At 46.6% G+C, this 21,094-nt stretch overlaps 2 protein-coding genes across 2 annotated transcripts in view; one reads left to right on the top strand and one right to left on the bottom strand.

The window, feature by feature from the left end:
- The window catches only part of CIB2 (calcium and integrin binding family member 2), a 56,564-nt gene extending 49,020 nt beyond the window's left edge, over positions 1-7,544 (bottom strand). Inside the window, exon 1 of the mRNA XM_053364988.1 lies at positions 7,283-7,544. Within this exon, the coding sequence (XP_053220963.1) occupies positions 7,283-7,333 (51 nt within the window). The 5' untranslated portion in view covers positions 7,334-7,544. The remainder of the gene's footprint in view (positions 1-7,282) is intronic.
- Positions 7,545-13,765: 6,221 nt separating this feature from the next.
- The window catches only part of IDH3A (isocitrate dehydrogenase (NAD(+)) 3 catalytic subunit alpha), a 31,160-nt gene continuing 23,831 nt past the window's right edge, over positions 13,766-21,094 (top strand). The window contains exons 1-3 of the mRNA XM_053364984.1: positions 13,766-13,824; positions 16,755-16,817; positions 19,441-19,524. Of these exons, the coding sequence (XP_053220959.1) occupies positions 13,804-13,824; positions 16,755-16,817; positions 19,441-19,524 (168 nt within the window). The 5' untranslated portion in view covers positions 13,766-13,803. The remainder of the gene's footprint in view (positions 13,825-16,754; positions 16,818-19,440; positions 19,525-21,094) is intronic.

Here is a 21,094-nt window from a genome sequence, read left to right as displayed (position 1 = left end):
ACTATAACATTTTGCTGCAGACCTCACTTGTTAGATTGCTAAAAGCCACTAGAAATGTGTTTAGAACCATTGGACGTGCCAGACAATAAAGCAGCCTTCACCTGCTTCCTAAAAGTCACCAGACACTTGGCACAGGTAGTGAAAGGGGGGAGCTTCACAACTGCAGTGCCATCACAAATAAGGCCCTATCTTCATTAGCCACCCCCGATTTCAGAGGCATACAAGGCACCATTGGTGTGCACGGTTGTTGTTTTTTGTTTTTGTTGTTTAGTCGTTTAGTCGTGTCCGACTCTTCGTGACCTCATGGACCAGAGCACGCCAGGCACTTATGTCTTCCACTGCCTCCTGCAGTTTGGTCAAACTCATGCTGGTAGCTTCAAGAACACTATCCAACCATCTCGTCCTCTGTCGTCCCCTTCTCCTTGTGCCCTCCATCTTTCCCAACATCAGGGTCTTTTCCAGGGAGTCTTCTCTTCTCATGAGGTGGCCAAAGTATTGGAGCCTCAGCTTCACGATCTTTCCTTCCAGTGAGCACTCAGGACTGATTTCCTTCAGAATGGAGAGTTTTGATCTTCTTGCAGTCCATGGGACTCTCAAGAGTCTCCTCCAGCACCATAATTCAAAAGCATCAATTCTTCGGTGATCAGCCTTCTTTATGGTCCAGCTTTCACTTCCATACATCACTACTGGGCAAACCATAGCTTTTACTATGTAACAATGAAAAGGTCCCTGCCCCGAGGAATGTGCAACATAAAAATTGGCACAGGGGAGGCAGCAGAGCAGTGGCCAAGCTGGCTGGGAATGATGGGATACTGTATGGTGTCCAACAACTTCTGGAAGTCACAAATTCTCCATCCTTGCAGAACAGAAATAGGAGGGAGAGAGGGGCAAATAAACAATGAGGGAACAAGGGATATTTAGCAGTGATTGCTCACGCTGTGCCTCCAGACTCTTTCATGGGCAGCCCAAACCACCTGCCTGTTTCTTTGCTTCCTTGCTTTAATCTACATGATGTTTTAACCACCCTGTTCATCAAGAAAAGTCCCAGGGCGGTTTGCACATCTGTCCAGTTAAAGCAACACACAATAAAACAGTTTGACTGCAATTCTCTGCAGCTTTCAAGTTGTAGCCTGAAATTATTTTACGTTATTTATTCTATCTAGGTCATCATGTTTTACAAGCCAGCTCAATAAATATTAAATATCAGGTTTAAGATGTCAAGTTGTAGCCAACTCAGTCCTATACAGAGTACACCCATTGAAATTAATGGCATACATGAGCCATGCTTGTTAACTTCGGTGGGTCTACTCTAAGTAAGAGTAGAATTGGATCCAAGCCATTATCTAGAAAATATCCTGCTCTTTTAAACAAATCTTTGGCCAATTCCACCAGGCAAACACAAAGCCAACTTTACCTTCCAATTTATTTTTTATTTATTTTTGTAGCAGCTGGAGCTCTGGCAATTGAATTCCAATTCAATTAAAATGTTTTGGCCTGCCTGGAGAAGGATGGAGATGAATCATCCACATCTGATCAGGCAGCTTCCCTAGGCTAGAAAATTGCACCAGCGTTGAGAATGACTTAATGAACACATTAGACTTTCTTCCTCTGTCAGGGAAGAAGTGGATGGAGTTAATTCAAAACACATGGTTTTGCAATCTGTCCAGAGGGTTGATTGATTGATGGATTGCATTTATATCTCATCTTCCCTCCAAGGAGCTCAAGGTGGCTTACAGAGTTCTCTTCCTCCCCATTTTTCTTCCCCAAAACCCTGTGAGGTAGGTTAGGCTTAAGGTGAGTGGCTGGCCCCCAAGGTCACCCAGTCAGGGGCATAGGAAGGGGGATGCAGGGGCTGTGGTGTGTCCCGGGTGCCACCCTGACGGGCGGTGACAAAATGGCCGGCGGCACTCACTGCAGGGCCTGCAGTGCGCACAAGCCACGCATCTTGGCGCCCACAGGCTCCGCGCTGTCCGCCGGCTGCTGTAGGGCAGCTGGGGCCCCACGGCACGCTCCAGGAGGGCCCTGTGCCGTCCCTATAGAGACGGGATGGGGCATGTGGCGCCCATAGGGATGCCCCAGGTGGCTGAGAGTCTTCCTCTGCCGCTGCACCCACTGAGCTTCAAGGCCAAGTGGGAATTCAAACCCTTGTCTCTCCCAGATCATAGTCTGAGTCTCTAACCACTACACTACTTTGGCTCTATTGATATATAATTTAATATATTTGATTTAATATATTAGCTATATTAAATCCTGGGAAGGGGGAATCCTATTCCATATCGAAACACGATGTTTGCACAAACAGTTGGTTGAAAATGTCCCTGTGGATACCCATATTATGGTTTAATTTAAGAACATTCCTGTCGATCCAGACACTAGGTGGCTGAAAGATCATGTTCCTTGGATCATTTATATTATTTAGCTGTGAATATATCCAGTTGTTTTTAAAGTTTGGGTAGTTGTTTGCAGCCCTGAACTCCTTTAAGAGGAAGAGCAGGATGATGATGATGATGATAACTACTACTGTTATTATTATTGCTATTTCACAATGTGGTTGTGTGAGAGGTGAGTGCTGCCAAAGCCGGCATAGATAAAACTCCAGGCTCGCTGCCAGTTGCTGTCTTTTAGATTTATTTACAAAGTTCAAAAGAAAGTTTCCAGAGCTTCAAAGCATGTCTGACCCTGTCGGCTAAGATGCCTTGTATGGTTTTTTTTAACTTTTTCTTCCCCAGCAGGCTAGTCGGTGGAAACCCCGCCTCTGATTTCCTCTGTTCAAAGAATAACTAGTTCTGGGCTCAGCCTCCCCCCTCCCTGCCTCTTCTTCGCTGTCGGACGACAGGCTACTAATTATCTCTTTAGGCTCTCTATAAGTGCTGGTCTCTCCCCTTAGCTCTTTTGCCGTTTGCATCTCCCTGACAGGATGTACAAAGTGGCTTATGCATTCCTTATTTATTTATTTGAATGGATGGACTTTGCTGGCAGTATAGTCTGGGTACTTCTAGAAAATCTGTATCTATAGTCCTGCTTAGGTTACCAGCCTGGGGATTTTGGAGTTACTTTTATTTGAAATTGCATTTGTTATACATTATTTATAATCCATATAAGCTGATGTTTCTGTGCCTCTCTGTTTTATCCACAAATCCACCCAGAGGCCCTCTTTGGTCCTTAACACATTTTGTCTCCAAATAAGGCCCTCGCATAAACCTGAAGCTCCACCCAACCTGACCCTTTATAACCCTTTATAACAGAGTTAACTCCTGGTCAGCTGATGGGCCATTGATGCCCTTGTAGGTCAAGTGTCATGTATCCAAAAGAATGAGCAGTCTTTGTTTAATCTCCCTCCATCTTATTGGGTCAGTGAAGACAACCAGCTCTGCTCGAATGTAATGCACTCAAGATACTGTATAGGGAGCTCTGTTCCCTGTTTAAAACCACGTTGCAACAACTACAACCAGAAATCAGAAACTATTTATACAGTGGTACCTCTGGTAATGAACGTCATTCGTTCTGGAGGTCCGTACTTAAGCTGAAACCGTTCTTATCCTGAGGCACGCTTTCGCTAATGGGGCCTCCCGCTGCACGTGCACCTCCGGCGCGCGATTTCTGTTTGCAGCCTGGGGCAAAGTTTGCAACCAGGAGCAGCTACTTCCGGGTTAGCAGAGTTCGTAACTCGAAGCATTCATAACCAGGGGTACCACTGTATTCTCTGGGGGTAAGAAACTGGCAGCCAAGGAGGCTGAATCCCTTTCACACCTGTCCCAACCATGGTCACACACCCATTATTTACCTGCTCAGCTTAAAATAATAATAAAGGGGCAAGGTTCTAGCCCTCATGTTTAAAGAGGAAGACAAGGCCTGCTGAGAACATTCACACGGGACCGGCTAACTTGCCAGACTTGCTCAGGCGTTCCTGGAAGCAGAGGCCCGTGGGTCTACATTCACTTCATGTTTTCCGTTCACTGCATTTCTGCTGTAAAGTCTCATAGGGATCTCATGCGAGGAAGAGGTGCAAGATTTGCATGCACTCAACTGATAGACCACCTTCTACTGAATCTGCTGAAATGCTGAGCGCACTCTCGGAGGCTCTCCTCTGAAATCCCCCCCCCCACCTGAAACCAAGTGAACGCACTGGAGGCTGAGGAAGTGCAGGGAGGCAAGCTGCGAATTGTACTGGTGAACTGTAATGAAATAACTGGGGCCAGGTATGAGTGATATCAGGTGGGTGTCTTCCTGGTACTCTCTTAGGCAGCACCTGCTAAAAATATCTAGAACACTGATGTGTTCTTGGTTATTGCTGGTTTTAATTCTCTGAATGCTTTAATTGCTTTTACTAATAATTTTATTCATAGAATCATAGAATTATAGATGGAAGGGATCCTTTGATCATCTAGTCAAACCCCTCAAATTGTTACAGTTTTATTCTATTTGTAAACTGCTTTGAGGGATTTTTTTCTACAATCAAGTGGCATATAAATTTTATGAAATGAATAAAAATAATTAAATGTGAGAATATTATGCCACTGCTTTTTCATAACTGACAGAAGGCCAAGTCCTGTCTGGTTAACGTATTAAAGTTATTTGAGTGTCAGCAAGCACAGAATGGCCAGTTGATGCTGTATGCCTGGACTTCCAATAAGCTTTTGATATTGGGACTGGGACTGTCTACTAACATTTTATTGACGGGTCAAAAAAGCTTTTGATGAATTACTTGTCTCCCCAGACTCCTGAGCCAGCTTGGTAGGAATGGAACTAGAGGAGAGTTTCTCTTACAGAACAAAAGATGGCTTGAAACAGGAATGGAGAGCAGGAATAAACAAGCTATTCTCCTGATTGGGGGGGGGGGGAGAAATGGATACTGCCCCTCCCAGGAGTGAGCAGTGAAGGAGCCAGGTTTGCTGAGGATGCCAAATTGTTCAAAGGGATTCAACCAAAAGGGAATTGCGGGGAGTTCTAAAAGGGTCTCTGCAAAACGAGTGGAACTGGCAGGTGAAACTCAGTGTGAGTGCGAGCAGAGTGATGTGCATTGTTGCCCCCTGCCCCCCGTTCAGCAAGAGAGGGGGGGTTGTGAAATCTGGGGTGCCATTAAGAAGCCATGGAGGGCAGCAGGGGGAGACAGATTTAATCCACAGGGTGCAACCTACCATGACATTTGGTTGGACTTCCACAGCACAGCTTCCTGATGGATTCTCCCCTGTGTCAAAGAATGCTAAGAGGCAGGATGACGCCCCCCCCCCCCAAGTCTATGGGTAACATGGGGGAGACCAACTGCAAGTCACAGCAGAGCACAAATTTGATTCAACCCTAAAGCCTTGTGTTCATAAACTAAAAATTGTAGGATGTATATATCACTTTTCAGGCAGGCCTCACAAAGCAGTTTACATAAGATTATTCCAGTCATAACATTCATTAAAAAAAGTTACACTACATAATAGAAAAGAAAAGTTGTTTGTTTAGAAAATGCTGTTACTGCTTTTAAAAAGGGTTAGACACATCTGGACTGGTCTGATTCTGTATAGGCAGGTCTTTCCTTGAGGGAAAGAGCTCTCCTGTGACTCTGAGCAGGCAGACTTTTCTCGCTTCAATCCGGGTGTTTTCATGGGGGGATGGAAGGGCCCCTTTCCCACAGTCCTAGAGAACCACAGCCAGTCACTCCAGAAAACCCTGAGCTAGGTACACAAATGGTCTGACTAAGGAAATGGGAGCTTTCTATTCATCTCACAGGGATGTGTAATGATAAAGGGGGGGAGGGCTGTACGTCCATGCCCTGGAGCTCTTTGCAGGAAAAGTAGGATATAAATGATATGACTATAAAGTGGAGATGTCAGGGATTGAACCTGGGACCTTCTGCTCACAAAACAGGAGCACTGCCATGGAGCTATCACCTCTCTGTAAATTGCTAGCTCTCTTGGGCTGTCATCATAGACAGGTGAAAGTTGCATTGGACTTGGTGAGGCTCTTTTTTCTCTTACCAAACATACAGTGGTACCTCGGGTTACATATGCTTCAGGGTACATATGCTTCAGGTTACAGACTCTGCTAACCCAGAAATAGTGCTTCAGGTTAAGAACTTTGCTTCAGGATGAGAACAGAAATTGTGCTCCAGCGGCGCGGCAGTAACAGGAGGCCCCATTAGCTAAAGTGGTGCTTCAGGTTAAGAACAGTTTCAGGTTAAGTACGGACCTCCGAAATGAATTAAGTACTTAACCAGAGGTACCACTGTATACAGAATTACACTGTTACACTGCAGTTAAAACAAAAGTAGCCCCAAGACCATGGGTTGGCAAACTATGGTCCGCAGGCCGGATCAGGCCCAATTGCTTTCTAGATCTGGCCCGTGGACGGTGCGGGATCCAGGCAGCCGGCATAGTGTGCGCATGCACAATGGTTTTTGTGACTCAGCCAGGTTTGGGGTCAAAAGTGAGGCGGGCGGCTGCCGAAGGCAAGCCCCTTCTCCGCCCGTCACAAGCGCAGCAATCTTTTCTTCCGGGGTGGGGGAGAGGGAAAAGGAGCCACAGTTTGGATTTCAGGAAGGGCAGTTGCGGCGGCAGGGGCTCAGAGGCGCCTCGGGAGCGACGCCCGCCGGAGTCTGCGGCAGCGGTGCTCCCCGCTGGAGGAAGCGGGGAGCGCCTGGGCGGCTGCACTCCAATGCAGCTCTGCGCTCTGCTGGGGAGGCCGCTCATGAGCTACACGGTGCGGGCCAAGGAAAAGTAAATCGCCGCCACCGCCGCCTCATCTTCCCTCACGTGGGGAAAAGAACGTTTTTGCTTGAGCGGCGCCGGCCTGACTTAGCGTGGCCAACGGCTTTTCCCTTCACCCACGCATGCGCACACGCTCTCCAGGGCTGACAGGAATGGCACGCTTACCTCAGCCCCCCACTCCCACCCACCCCACCTTAGGAGAGAAATAAGAACTGTCAATGTATAAAATGCAAAGGAAGCAGCGTGGGTGTATGAGGGAACACCCCCCCCCCAAAAGTCACATTTGGGCAACGTTGGTGCTGGTCCCAATAAGGGGTTTTGCCAAAAATGTGGGTCATAATCATGGCAACATACAGTCCGGCCCCCCCACAAGGTCTGAGGGACAATGGACCAGCCCCCCGCTGAAAAAGTTTGCTGACCCCTGCCCAAGACCAACTCAAAAGCATCCAGTATTTTGTGCATTGGGGGCGGGGGGAGAGGATTGCCACCTTGGGGAGGTGCTCCCTGGATTTTCTGTCTCTGGCAAGAGAATATATACAGAGCAGCAGGGCGACATCCCCGTCCCCTGCAAGGCAAGTGCCGCTCACCTGGTAGGCATCCAGCTGTTCATCTGTAAATATCGTCTGCTTATTACCCATCTTAAAGGAGGACTCCTCTCCGCACGCACAGGTATCCCATGGCAAGATTCAGGAGATCTCTGTCCTGCAGGCATTGAGAGCAGACGTGCAACTTGAGGAGCGAGTGGAAGAGAATCCCCGCGCCCGCATCGGGGAGGCTCCCGGCTGCCGTCTGGGCAGCAGCAACCAGCAAAGGCAGGAGGCAGGGGGTTAAAATCCCACGCGAATATCGCCCTCTTTCACTGCCCTACGTTTTCCTCGGGTGCAACGGAAGGGTTTCTCCGAAGGGCGAAAATGTGATGCGGAGCTTCCAGGGTCTGGAGAAACCATCTCGGCTGCCTCTGATCTCCAGCGCCCCCGGCGAAAGACCCCTCCCTCCTCTCTGCAGCTTCGCGGCGCGGGAAGGTTCTCCACCACTAGGTGGCAGCCAAGAGCCCCTTTTGAAAAGAGACTCGCCTCCGCCCAACCTGCTTAGGGCCGAGCAAGATCGCGCAGCGGGGAGCGGGCCGACTTCGGAGTGTCACAGCACTCTTCTTCAGGCGTGATGCTAACCGCACTCGCCAAAAGGGCGGGGCAGAAGAAGCTGCTGCTTGTAGAGGACCCACCTGAAACAGGTTGTAGGGCAAGGATGGCCAGTGGGATGCTCTTCATGGAATGATGGACTACAACTCCCCTCATCCTGGATACCGGGCCGTGGTGGCTGGGGCTGGTGGGAATTGCAGCCCAACAGCATCTGGGGGAACCACCTTGGCCCCACCCCTACTGAGACTAGCTTGTCCTCCCTGCAAAAAAGAGGGTGGGCTGTGATGTGCCTTCCTCATGCTGCTGTAGCATGTAAGTAATAACAGTGCCAGGCAAGGCCTCTTCCCTGCTTCCTCCTATTACCAAAAAAGAAAATGACTTGGGTGCACCAGACATTGGCTGTGTAGGCACCCTATATTTCATGCACACAACCTCCACCAAAGAATCCTGGGAACTGTAGTTTGCCAAGGGTGCTGGGAATTGTAGCTCTGTGAGGTGTAAACTACAGTTGTCAGGATTCTTTGGAGGAAGTCCTGTGATTTAAATGCACAGCATGTGTGCAGACATGGAACATGTAGTTTGCTCTGAGCACATCAGATTTTTCAAGCTCCCTGCCTGTGTTCAATGAGTTCAGACATATGAAAGAAAGAAAAGGAAAACACTGATATAGTTTAAAGGAAGTAAATCTGTTCCCACTGTAAAATCCAAGTTGATCAATAGAATTACACAGGCAAACATTTAGATCCCTTTAATCATGAGATTACCTCTGTAGCAATAAGCTTGTAGCTTTAAAAATAGTGTGTCCTTGTTTGCTCCTGTCTTAGGGTGGAGAAAGGACAGGCAAGATCCAGCCAGGGACTCTGGATCCTTTCAAGAAATCGATGAGAAGGAGAAGCAGCTGAATATGACATTGTGATTGCCCACCGTACTTAAAAACAGAACTTGGGTCTTATATCATCTTAAAAAACTAACCAAGTTATTGCAGCATACACCAAGGATCTTTTTCTGCTTGAAGGCCACATGCTGGCAGTGGGCAGGGTCACTGGATGTGACTCTTCCCTTTTCACACTGTGAGGGGTCATCTGTTGTTGTTTAGTCGTGTCCGACTCTTCGTGACCCCCTGGACCAGAGCACGCCAGGCACTCCTGTCTTCCACGGCCTCCCGCAGTTTGGTCAAACTCATGCTGGTAGCTTCAAAAACGCTATCCAACCATCTCGTCCTCTGTCGTCCCCTTCTCCTTGTGCCCTCCATCTTTCCCAACATCAGGGTCTTTTCCAGGGAGTCTTCTCTTCTCATGAGGTGGCCAAAGTATTGGAGCCTCAGCTTCAGGATCTTTCCTTCCAGTGAGCACTCAGTGCTGATTTCCTTAAGAATGGATCAGTTTGATCTTCTTGCCGTCCATGGGACTGTCAAGAGTATCCTCCAGTACCATAATTCAAAAGCATCAACTCTTCGGCGATCAGCCTTCTTTATGATCCAGCTCTCACTTCCATACATCACTACTGGGCAAACCATAGCTTTAACTATAGAGACCTTTGTTGGCAAGGTGATGTCTCTGCTTTTTAAGATGCTATCAACTACAGTGTTCCAATTGCCATCACCCTCAACAAACTACATTTCCCAGGATTCTTTGGGGGAAGCCATGTGCCACCAGGGTGCTTTCTTTGCCCACCTATCCCCAAGGCATGTTTATGCAGAAGTGAAGTCCCTCTGAGGTCACACTTACTCCCAAGTTAGTGGGCTTGAGACTTCAGCCTGACAACCCCAAAGGATGTTTGACCATTGCTCCCATTGGCTGTTTTGCAATATTTATCCAAGCGAGATAAACTTGCCATGTGACATCAGCACATTTCTGTGGGTGCTGCTGTGTTATCAGCTCCACCATCTTTCATCATGGGTGTTGCTTCAGCTTCACTTTGTTTTTAATTGTTTGCAAATGGCCAACCAATTGCCCAAAGATTGCATGGCCAAATAAAAATTTATCACAGGCAATCAAAGGTTTTGCAGATAAAGCCTTGGATCAACATTGTTGAAAGCGTACAGGACTAGGAACCAAGCACCTTTCTGCATGTGTTCCTTTGTTTGCATCAGGGATGGGGAACGTGCTGCCCTGCAGATGCTGTTGATTTACAGTTCCCTTCCTTAGCCATTCTGGATGTTGCTGATGGGATATACCTGAAGGAGCGTCTCCACCCCCATTGTTCTGCCTGGACACTGAGGTCCAGCGCCGAGGGCTTTCTGGCGGTTCCCTCACTGCAAGAAGCCAAGTTACAGGGAGATGGCCTTCTTGGTAGTGGCACCTGCCCTGTGGAACGCCCTCCCGCCAGATGTCAAAGAGAAGAACAACTACCAGAAGACATCTGAAGGCAGCCCTGTTTAGGGAAGCTTTTAATGTTTAACAGACCACTGTATTTTAATATTTTGTTGGAAGCCACCCAGAGTGGCTGGGGAAACCCAGCCAGATGGGCGGGATATAAATTATTGTTGTTGTTGTTGCTGCTGCTGCTGTTATTTGGGAGTCCAACATCTGGAGGGCAACAGGTGGGAAATCTGCATTAAACAGTTTCTCTCCCATCAGCAAGACTCCTGACCACAGCAACCCTGCCTTGTCTGGATCTGTGTTGAGTGTGCTCACTGCCACTCCCCCAATCCATTCCTAAACTGATGCCCAACACTGACTGGTCTTCCCCAGCCAGAGGCCCTCCACATGTTGCTGGACAACAAGTCCCATCATCTCTGACCATTAAGACTGGACTGATGGAAACACAGGTTCTTCACCTCTGGGTTGCAGGCACTCCACTCCGCCCCCCCCCCGGAACAGAGATCATCTTTTTTCCCCTGGGGAAAAGAACATTCCGTTGACTCTTTTTGCAGAGGGCATGTTCAAATTTCATTTGCATAACCTCCCAGTGTTGTTATAAATCTTCAGCTCCTTCCTCAGGGCCTCTAAAACACAATGATTTGTGGACATCCAATTAAGCAGAAGGTTGGGAGGTTTGTGCAGTGCAAAGTTAAAACTTTCCCATGGAGGAAAGTGCTAGAGATGGCTATAGGAGAGAGAGGGAGGGAGGGAGGGAGGGATGGATGGATGGATTGACTGATTGACTGGGTTTCCCCTGCCACTCTAGGCAGCTCCCAACAGAATATTTAAAATATGATAAAACATCAAACATTAAAAACTTCCCTAAACAGGGCTGCCTTCAGATGTCTTCTAAAAGTCAGATTGTTGTTTATTTCCTTGAGATCTGATGGGAGGGCGATCCACAGGGCGGGCACCACTACCAAGAAGGTCGTCCCTGGTTCCCTATGCAGTGGTACCTCTGGTTACGTACTTAATTTGTTCCAGAGGTCCGTTCTTAACCTGAAACTGTTTTTAACCTGAAGCACCACTTTAGCTAATGGGGCCTCCTGCTGCTGCCGTGCCACCGCCGCACGATTTCTGTTCTCATCCTGAAGCAAAGTTCTTAACCCGAGGTAATATTTCTGGGTTAGCGGAGTCTGTAACCTGAAGCGTATGTAACCTGAAGCGTATGTAGCCCGAGGTACCACTGTAGCTTTACTTCTCACAGTGAGGGAACTGCCAGAAGACCCTCAGAGGAGGACCTCGGTGTCTGGGCTGAATGATGGGGGTGGAGGTGCTCCTTCAGATCTATAGGGCCAAGGCCATTTAAGGCTTTAAAGGTCAACACCAACACTTTGAACTTTGAACTGTGCTCGGAAACACACTGGGAGCCAATGAAGATCCTTTAGGACTGGTGTTACATGGCCTTGGCGGCCGCTCCCATCCACTCAGAGGGTGTCAGTCCTCAGAGGTTTATCTATTCAACAGGCTCAAAAAGTCACTTGCTAAGCTGTTCAGCTGTGTTCTTTGCCATCTGTCTGAGGACAGAAACAGCCATATATTGCACGGGGCTGGGCCCAGCTGCTTGGCTGCTTGCGGTGAAGGTCAAGTGGGTGCCGCTGCCACCCAATTTGACCCACACAAGCCAACCAGGCTGGCAGCTGTGTCTTACTTCACCACACACAACCGTGTCCCCCACCACGCATAAGAGCAGGAGAACACAGATCAGACACATGGTGCACACAGCTCTGTGCTTCAACATCTCACATGGTTTTAACTGTGGAGACGCAGCACACAAATAAAATGATACACCTGTGGCCTGAAGCCAATGATAGGGCTGGCCCCAGTATTGCATGTTGCAAACCTGAAGTGCAGCCACCTCCACTCACTTGAAGGGGGCTTCAGTTTCAAGTGGGCATTAGATTGCAGCCGTGGATCTGAAGTGTGATTATGCAGAACAAGTCCTGTGGCTTTCAATGGAGCTCACTCTTGTAAGCATGCATAGAATGTAGGCATAGAGCCCAGTGGAATGAGATCAGAGGCCTGTCCAGTCTGGCATTCGGCTCTCACAGCCACCAAGCAGACATCTGGCTCAACATGGGTTCAGATCCGGCCCATGAGGCCATTATCCTCAAACCACAGCCACCTATCGCACACCTGGCATTGCATGTGGCACAAGGTTGCGGCAGGTGGAGACATCAGGTGTGGGGAGGTAAAGTGCTCTCTCGATTGGCATTGATGAAGGAAAGTAGGATTTGGCCCCACCACATCTGGTGGTGGGTAGCCTCAGGGACCTTAAAGCAAGCCACTCTTTGCAAGCCACTCTGGGCCCTTTGAAGCTCTTGCTTTGGGACTTCAGTGCACTCAGTCATCTGATATTATTGTAACATCAGGTGTTTGACAGGTGGGAAGTCCTTCTCCCCTGCCAATTCTGCCCACGGCACCTTCCCCATTGTGGGAAATATGCATCAAGGCATATTGCCTCCAGCCATGGAAGCATAACATGTAGCCATTGTGCCTGGACACAGGATATAGTGACCCTGCAACCAGGTACCATGTTTATTCAGCAATAACTGCTACTGAATTCCCAAGTAAGCGAGCACACAATGTGGCAGTTGGGCATCTTTCCTAAAAAAGTAAGTTTTCTCAATGCATATCAGGATATAGCAACTCTGTGGAACAGGCCAGTTGGAAGTAAGCACCATTCAGGGAGACTTTATGCATTTTAATAGAGTAACAATAATAATAATAATAATAATAAATTTTATTTATATCCCGCCCTCCCCAGCCGAAGCCGGGCTCAGGGCGGCTAACAACAATCAAATAATCAAACAATCAAATAAACCAAAATTCTAAAAATATTTCATTATAAAAATTAATTAAAATCAAGTTAATGGCAACCATTAAACAAAGCTCTGTGCAGGTTGCCAGAGGAGGGAGTCAGGCTGCGCCCTGACCAAAGGCCTGGTGGAACAACTCTGTCAACAACCCTATTACAAGAAATGTTGATTAAGCATATGGATTTTAGATGACTAATTGATTTGTCAATTACATTTGCAAGTGATGAAAACAATATTTCGGAGGCCTTTGTTTTTTAGATGATTCTCACGTGCACATTACAAGCATACTGAGGTTAGAAGACATTCCCTCCTCAGCGAGAGAAACCAGAGGCGGCTGCCTCCTCCGCTGCGCTTTCAACCAAGAGTACGGTATTTAAAAAATAATACTCTAGAAATAAACCAAGGCAAGCCCATTAGCCGGCTGCTCCAGCAGGGATCTCCTGGCGCTCCCGGGAGGTCACGGGCGGAGCGACCCCCCCCCACCTCGCCCGCAGCGCCCCCTAGCGGGCCGAGGCCAGTGGGCGGAGTCCGTCGCCCGGTGGCCCCGCCCCGCCCCACGCCGGCCAGTGAGGAAGTGCGGAGGCGTGTCCGCCAGAAGCCCCGCCTTTCCCGGCGGCTCCCGGCCAACCAGCTGCCACATCCGGGCAGGCGGCGGCTCCGATTGGCCGCGCCGCGCCGGCGAGCGCGAGGTTGAGCCGGCAGAGGCCGTCGAGGAGGCCGCAGCTTCTTCTGTCGTCGCGGAGCAGGAAGGGAAGGAGCCGGAAGAGGAGAAGGAGCCGCCGCCGCCATGGCCTGGTGGGCGCCGAAGGTGAGGCGAGAGGAGCTGGCGCGAGGCCGAGGCTTCTTCTCTCCCCTCAGGCCGCCCCGCCCGGCGCCCCTCCCTCTCGCGTGACCTTGCGTGACCTTCCCTGGGGCGGGGGGGGCGGCCTCTCCGCGCCTCCCCTGGAAGGAGCCCCTCGTGGCCCCGGGCGGCTCTTCTCCCCGCTCCGCCCGCTGGGCCTGCTGGCCAGGAGGGCGCGGGCGGAGGAGGCTGCCCGCCCCGTGGCGCCGGCGCTGGGCTTTGCTTGACCCGGCAGCTTCCCACCCCGAATTGCCCACAAAGGACATTTGTTTATTGCTATTAATTAGTCCTTGGTTATTGTTGGGTGCTAATAACCACATGTTATTGCATTTTGTTCATGGCAGTTGAATCACGACACGAAAGTGAAGGAAGGAAAGGGCAAGTAACTGAGGAAGGGGACGAAGGAGGAAGCGCTCTTGAAGCAGAAGAGGCCATGGGTGCTTCTCCTCGGGGCATCTCTTCGGTTACTGTGAGCTGGCCCAGTGGTGAAGGGTTGGACTCTGACCCTGGAGGGACCAGAGTTCAAATCCTTAGCCACGAAACTCACTGGGTGACCTTGGGCCTGCCCCAGCCTCCCTCACAGGGTTGTGAAGATAAAATTTGGGAGAACCATGTACTGCACCTTGAGCTCCTTGGAAGGAAAGGTGATATATAAATGTGATAAATATGTAAACAGGATTCTGGGCTAGTTTTTGTTTCACACCAGTGCCCAACCAGGTACCTCTGGGATGCTCAGAAGCAGGGTTGGAAGGCAACACAGTAAACTTCTGAGTAAATTTCTTTCACCTCTCATTCACATGTGGATAAATGACTGGAAAGGGGAGGGATGGCAGTCATCTTTCTTGGTATATTTTGGTTTTTTAAGTGACTGATAGTATTTTTTTCCTCAAATCTAAGCTTCTACCCGTTTTCATCCCATCCTTTATTGGAGGTATTATTCCATTGGATTTCCTCACACACTTAGTTGGCTTGCTTTCTTCTAATTAAAATGCCTTTGTTACTCTTTCCCAAGGGCTTGAAGTGTGTTAGCAATAGTATTCAAATTTTAAAATAATTGCAGCAACTCTGTGAAAGAGTGAGTTGGGTAGACTGACAATGCACTTAAAAGTGTTTGGTTACTTTGTGGAGTGTTCCCTGTCAAGCTCAGAAGCACTTTTGTGAAGGGGATATTCTGTTTATTGGCTTTGCATCCTTTATCAGCAGAAGATTGCTTTTGCTGAATATGTCAAAGGAGCTGTGTTACTAAAGAGCTATGTGACAGTTCCAGATGCTTCATCACCCCTGTTTTCTCTGTATGATGCTCACTATCATGCAAAGAGAAGAAAAGTCCAAAGTGCTGGTGCAAAAATGCCCATGAGAGATGGTCAGAGTTTGTTAATAAGCTTTGCAGCTGAGTGTGTGACTTGAACTTTGAGGCTTATTCCCATACAGAGCTATCCTGTGGTTGCAGCAGTGTGAATCCTAAATCTGAAGAAGGGGTGAGAACACTTTGCTCCATGAGGGAAAACACTCTGCTTGCTGCCAAAATCTAGCCAGCCAGTTGTAGTCTATAGGTCATACTGGTTCCTGTCAGATGGGGAAGAAAACAGAAGAGAGGGCATTTTGGGCTGTGGGAATTGAATGTTTCCGAATCAGGTTTGAGCAAATGTGATAGTTACTGTGATCTGTGTATGCACCCAGCCAGGTGTGGCAACAAACGTGTCATATCCAGACTACTATGGAACATTATGTTGGCTGTCCTTTCCTCAAATGAGTGAAGAGGTTTTTCCTGCGCTGCTCTTGTCCATTAGGGAGAATGGTTGAGCGCTTGGATTATGCAGGGTCAGTGGAGCATGTTGCTACTTGTGCTTGTCAAGATTAAATGTGACATGGCCTCTTGTCCTCAAGTAATCTTGACAATTTTCTGGCTTGCTGAAGTGATACAAAAAGAATGGGCTTGGTAAAAATTGATATTCTACTCTGACTTCTCTTTTGGAGCTGGTGAATTTGGCTGGTCATACTGCAGCATCTTTCAATCTCAGAATATGTAGTGATGGTATTCTATCAGATATGTAAGATGTGACATTGTAGGTCTGTTGCTGCATATGGTGCAATTCATGTCCTTCCATAGTGTCTAGTTAAATATGTTTTACAGATTTTCATGCTACTTCATATTGCAGCTCTCTGTAGCACATCACTGCAACAGACTCTGTATTTGATGTGATTGTTGTGGATGCAATAAGCTTTCCTCATCACAATTTCAAGAGTACTTATGGAATTGTATTTGCAATTATGGTTGTGTTGAGAAAAGAGAGATGTATATGTAGATGAGTACCCACTTGACTCTTGAAAGGAAGGAGACATTGGGCTTCAGGAGTGGAAAACTTCATAGACAGCAATCCTCCTGCGGTTTGCTCCAGTCAATTTCTCATCTTCTTTGACACCTATGAGATCAGGGGGGAAATCACAGTTAGGAACTCTTGTAAGATAAAAAGTTCTTTCTTTTCTTGTAGGCCATCTTATAATAGGTGCATTGCAATCATACACGCAAACCATTTTATGGAGTACAGCGGTACCTCGGTTTTAGAGCAATCCGCTTTAAGAACTATTTGATTTTCAAACTCTGTAAAACCGGAAATAGTGTCTTGTTTTGAGAACTTTACCTTGGTCTAGGAACCGAATCCCATCGAAGGAAGGGCACCGGTGGCAGGACGCCTCATTAGGGAAAACGCGCCTAGGTTTAAGAACTGTTTTTGTTTAAGAACGGACTTCCGGAACGGATTAAGTTCGTAAACCGAGGTGCCACTGTAAAAGTCTTTTCACTGCTGACTTAGAATACAGCCATACTGAATTATTATTTTTTAATTGCCCGGATTGTATAACATATTGGCATTTCTGCTTTTGTTACATTTCTACAGGTCTTTCGTCTACTAGGGGCTTTCAAAAGCCAAAAACAGGTGACCAGAAGTTTTGGTAGTTCTGTGAGTATAATAGTATAACTTTTTCTTTTCTTTTTGAGAAGCTTCTCAATAAAAGTGCTAAATACCAAGATAAAACCAAGCTTGTGGAATTTCTCTGCCAGTGTAACCTAATTCTGTTCCAATACACTTCAGTGCAGTACCACATTTCAGTCTAACTTGACTAAATAGATCTCTGTGTGGTCACACATTTGGAGGAAACCCTGTTGAATAGTGGCAAAAAACCAAATCCCAACCCAAGCCTTGGTTTTTATCACGAGTCTACAAAGTCTACAAAGAAAATAATAGTTTGTATTTAATGCTTCTCGGTTGGAAAATTTCAAAGCGGTGGAAGACAGACAGTTGAGAACCTTCTTATCTTTGGCACCATTGTTTTGAATATTTTCCCCTGCAGGCAGTAGACCTATTCATTTTTGCTATCTAGAGTAGATTTCTCTGCAGCTTAAATCCTTAATTATTTTAGAATGATTCCTCAACAGTGATGATATTCAGAACTGTTTCATTGGTTTATTTCAACGATTTTTATAGTGCTTAATTACAGTTGTCACATATGCTTCTATTAGCATAGTGTGAGTTGCCTTTTGCAAATCTTCCATATTTCTTCAAGCTTGTCCTTGACTTTATTTTGAGCGTGTTTATTTTGTTTTTAACCTTGCTGCAAACATATGCTTGATGTATATACTTGATGCATATGTAATAATAATAAAAATCAGCAGGAGTAGGATCTTGAAAATGAATAAATTGGAGACATGCAGTTCATCAAGGAACTGTAGTCTATCTTAACTCATTTATTATCCAGTTTTTTGAGATGGCAGCTCAAAGCGACTTACAATATTTAAAGCAAAAAGCAAACACATACTGTATTTTTCCCTCTATAACACGCAGATTTTTTCTCCTAAAAAGTAAGGGGAAATGTCTGTGCGTGTTATTGAGTGAATGTGTGGTCCCTGGAGCTGACTGTCCCAAGTACAGGGCAAAAATCAGGCAAAAATCATATCGCGCCCCCACGGAGGAGAGGAGGCTGCTGCTTTCCTGCATTCTGCCTCAGGGTCTTACTGCCCACCCTCTTCTGTTTCGTTACTGTGTTTGCTCAAACGGAACAGATTCACCATCAGATCACATAGCATGTCCATGGCTACAGCCTGCACTAAAAAAAATCACGCACCCACTGTTGCCTGGGGCTGCAATGGTGCAAAAACGTGGTTACAAAGCATGGATCCACATGGATCCTCAGGATCTTTGCATTGGGTCACCCCAGATTCACCATCAGATCACATAGCATGTCCATGGCTACAGCCTGCACCAAAAAAAATCACGCACCCACTGTTGCCTGGGGCTGCAATGGTGCAAAAACGTGGTTACAAAGCACAGATCGACATGGATTCTCAGGATTTTTGCATTGGGCTACCCCAAACTCACCGTCAAATCACATGTCTGTGGCCACAGCATGAAGCATAAAAATGATACATCCACTGTTTCATTCAGATTTTTTTTCTTGTTTTCCTCCTCTAAAAACTATGTGCGTGTTATGGTCAGGTGCGTGTTATCAAGCGAAAAATACGGTACATACATTTAAAACCAGCAATTCAAGAAGTCTAAAAGACTTTTAAAAAAAAATTCGAACATCCCACCTCTGCAAGAAGATCATACATAGTTAAAAGCCAGAGGCCTGAAGAAAGGAACCTAAAGCGATATAACGACAGTGCCTGGTGATCCTCCTTGGTTCCCTCCCAAGTGTTTGTCACATTCACACTTTAGGTACTGTATTTTTCGCTTATAAGACGCACTTTTTCCCTTCTAAAAAGTAAGGGAAAATGTGTGTGCGTCTTACGGAGCGAATGCAGGCTGTGCGGCTAAGCCCAAAGCCAGAACAGAGAGACGGAGCGCTGCGCAGCGCTCCGTCTCGCTGTTCTAGCTTGGGGTTAGCTGCGCAAAGCCTCCACAGGGCAGCAGGGTGCCTTCACCCCGCTGCCCTGCGGAGACTTCACAGGCTGTCCCTGAAGCCAGCACTGCAAGAGGCTATCCCAGAAGCCAGATCCCTCTTGCTGTTCTGGCTTCTGGGGTTCAGAATTTTTTTCTTCCTGTTTCCTCCCCCCCAAACTAGGTGTGTCTTATCGTCCGGTGCGTCCTATAGAGCAAAAAATATGGTACCCATATTAAAATATCTCACATGTACATCTTGATGGGGAGTAAGGGAACCCTCATAGTAGCATTTAGTGTTTCATAGGCAAAGAGAACTTTGGCTGACAGTGGTAATGCTGTAATAACCAAGTGTCAGTGGAGAATGAGGAAATCTGGAGGATTGTAACTCGTGTAACTGTAAAAGGATTAGCGTTAAACGAATAAATCTCAGGCAAGCAGAACTGTCACTTTCATCTGAGTATCATATTCCACTTTATTTTCAGTCGTGTGCCTTGCTGCGTAGTGATGCTGTTCTGAAAGCTTAGTATGCACTGTTGTTGCTTCTCTGCCAGTTGCTGCTTGAGAGGGTTGCTCTTGCTCTTTCTATTTCTGTTAGAATAAAAAGAAGAAGAAACTTAAAACCATGCAAGCCCCAAGTGGCATACAGATTTCTGTCAATCTGTGTTTAATCATGGTATGTGGTGGCTTTTTTTTTTACATCTAGGTTCAGACAGTAACTTTGATCCCAGGAGATGGCATTGGGCCAGAAATATCTGCTGCTGTTGTGGAGATTTTCGCAGCTGCTAAAGTAAGTTACTCTTTGACTGCATGTCTTAGATTCAGTTGGACACCATTGGGATTTGTTTACTTTTGGTATAAGTTAATGAAAGTTCAGTTGAAGGAGAGGTTCAAAAGAGCAAGGGTCCCTTGCTTTGAGAAGCGATCTGCTTGTTTGGGAACCGTTGTTTTTCTTTTTAGGATAGAGCAGTAGCTTTCAGAGCAACAAATGCCTTGGCTGTGGTGGCTCTGCGCATAACAGCAGGAGACTTTGATGTGATAGGCTATCCTTGTAATCAAATGAGAGCTCCAAGCCAAGTCACATAAGCTGCTTGCAGAAAAGGATATTCCCCAGGTGACTGTCATCTAAGAAAGCTGAGAGAGACTCCACCAACTGGAGCACTTAAATTTAGATTAGTCTACTGCTATATCAGAAGTCTTGGATTGGTTCCAAGCCCTTGTGAACATTGCCCTTGTGAACAAGCCCTTGTGAACATTGTCTAACAAAACCTCTCAGAACCAGAGATGTTATTTAGTTCCAGTGTGTTTTGGGAAACATTTCTTTTGCTCCTCCTTGGACTGCCTGACTACAACTCCCATCAGTCATTCCTAACCAATGGCCATGCTGATGTGAGGAGGGATCCAGCAACACAGGGAGAGTCAAAAGTTTCCTATCCCTACCCTAAGATGTTGGAGACCTGATTTGATTTGCTTATTTGACTTGCCTTTAGTAAAGACCGCTTAGTTTTAGTAAAGACCTAAGAAGTCCCCACTCCACCCTGTAGCCAATAGTAGTGGAAGTAGGTGGGGCATGGGATCAGGTATTTGGTGAAAATACTTTGTAAATTAGAATCCAGCCACTTAGACTTAAAGGGGTAGGGAATGAAGGCAATGAAGACCCAATGAAGGCCAACATTTTGTCCATTCCTGTTCCCTAATTCAACTTGCATTGTTTCATTTTATTATGTTACCAATTTTCTAAAAAACATTGAATTTCTAAAAATGGGTAAAAAATCCACCAGAAAATTTTCAACTTTGCTGACATGAACCCACACATGTTCAAATTCTCAAACATTAATTGACATATATACAAGATTCCTGTAGGGTTCAGTACAATAAAATTGCTCATCAAAACCTGCAGCTAACACTTATGATAATGTTGTATAACATTCACAAATCCTCATAGCATGTTTCAGAAACCTGGCTTCTATCTGCATCTTATCCCCAACCTGAGTAAGCATAAGGAAGCTACCTAACATTTGTCTGAATGCCACTCCCTACTAGCAACCAACTGAATAATAAATTTAGATTGAATTGTCTGATGCCAGGGACAGGACAAAAGAACATATGCGATGGTTTCTATTTGCCTTTGTCCACAGGGGCAAATGGCATTCTGCAAATGGCATTTTCTAGAGTCTCCTCTGTAGTATTGCCAAAGGTAGCACGTTCAGTCTGAGTAGGATGTACACCCTGCGTAAGGGTGGATTTGATTTAAATCACTAGTCAGTAAGACTTGATTTAAATCAGTAGTCAGTAAGATTTGATTTAATTTTTTATTTCACAGAAAGACTCATTCTTGCTGGTATAATCTTAATATTTAC

Source organism: Podarcis raffonei, chromosome 14, assembly GCF_027172205.1.
Source record: "Podarcis raffonei isolate rPodRaf1 chromosome 14, rPodRaf1.pri, whole genome shotgun sequence".
Classification (NCBI taxonomy): Eukaryota; Metazoa; Chordata; class Lepidosauria; order Squamata; family Lacertidae; genus Podarcis; species Podarcis raffonei.
The sequence above is the reverse complement of the archived record's forward strand: the minus strand, read 5'-3'. Positions and strand labels throughout refer to the sequence as shown.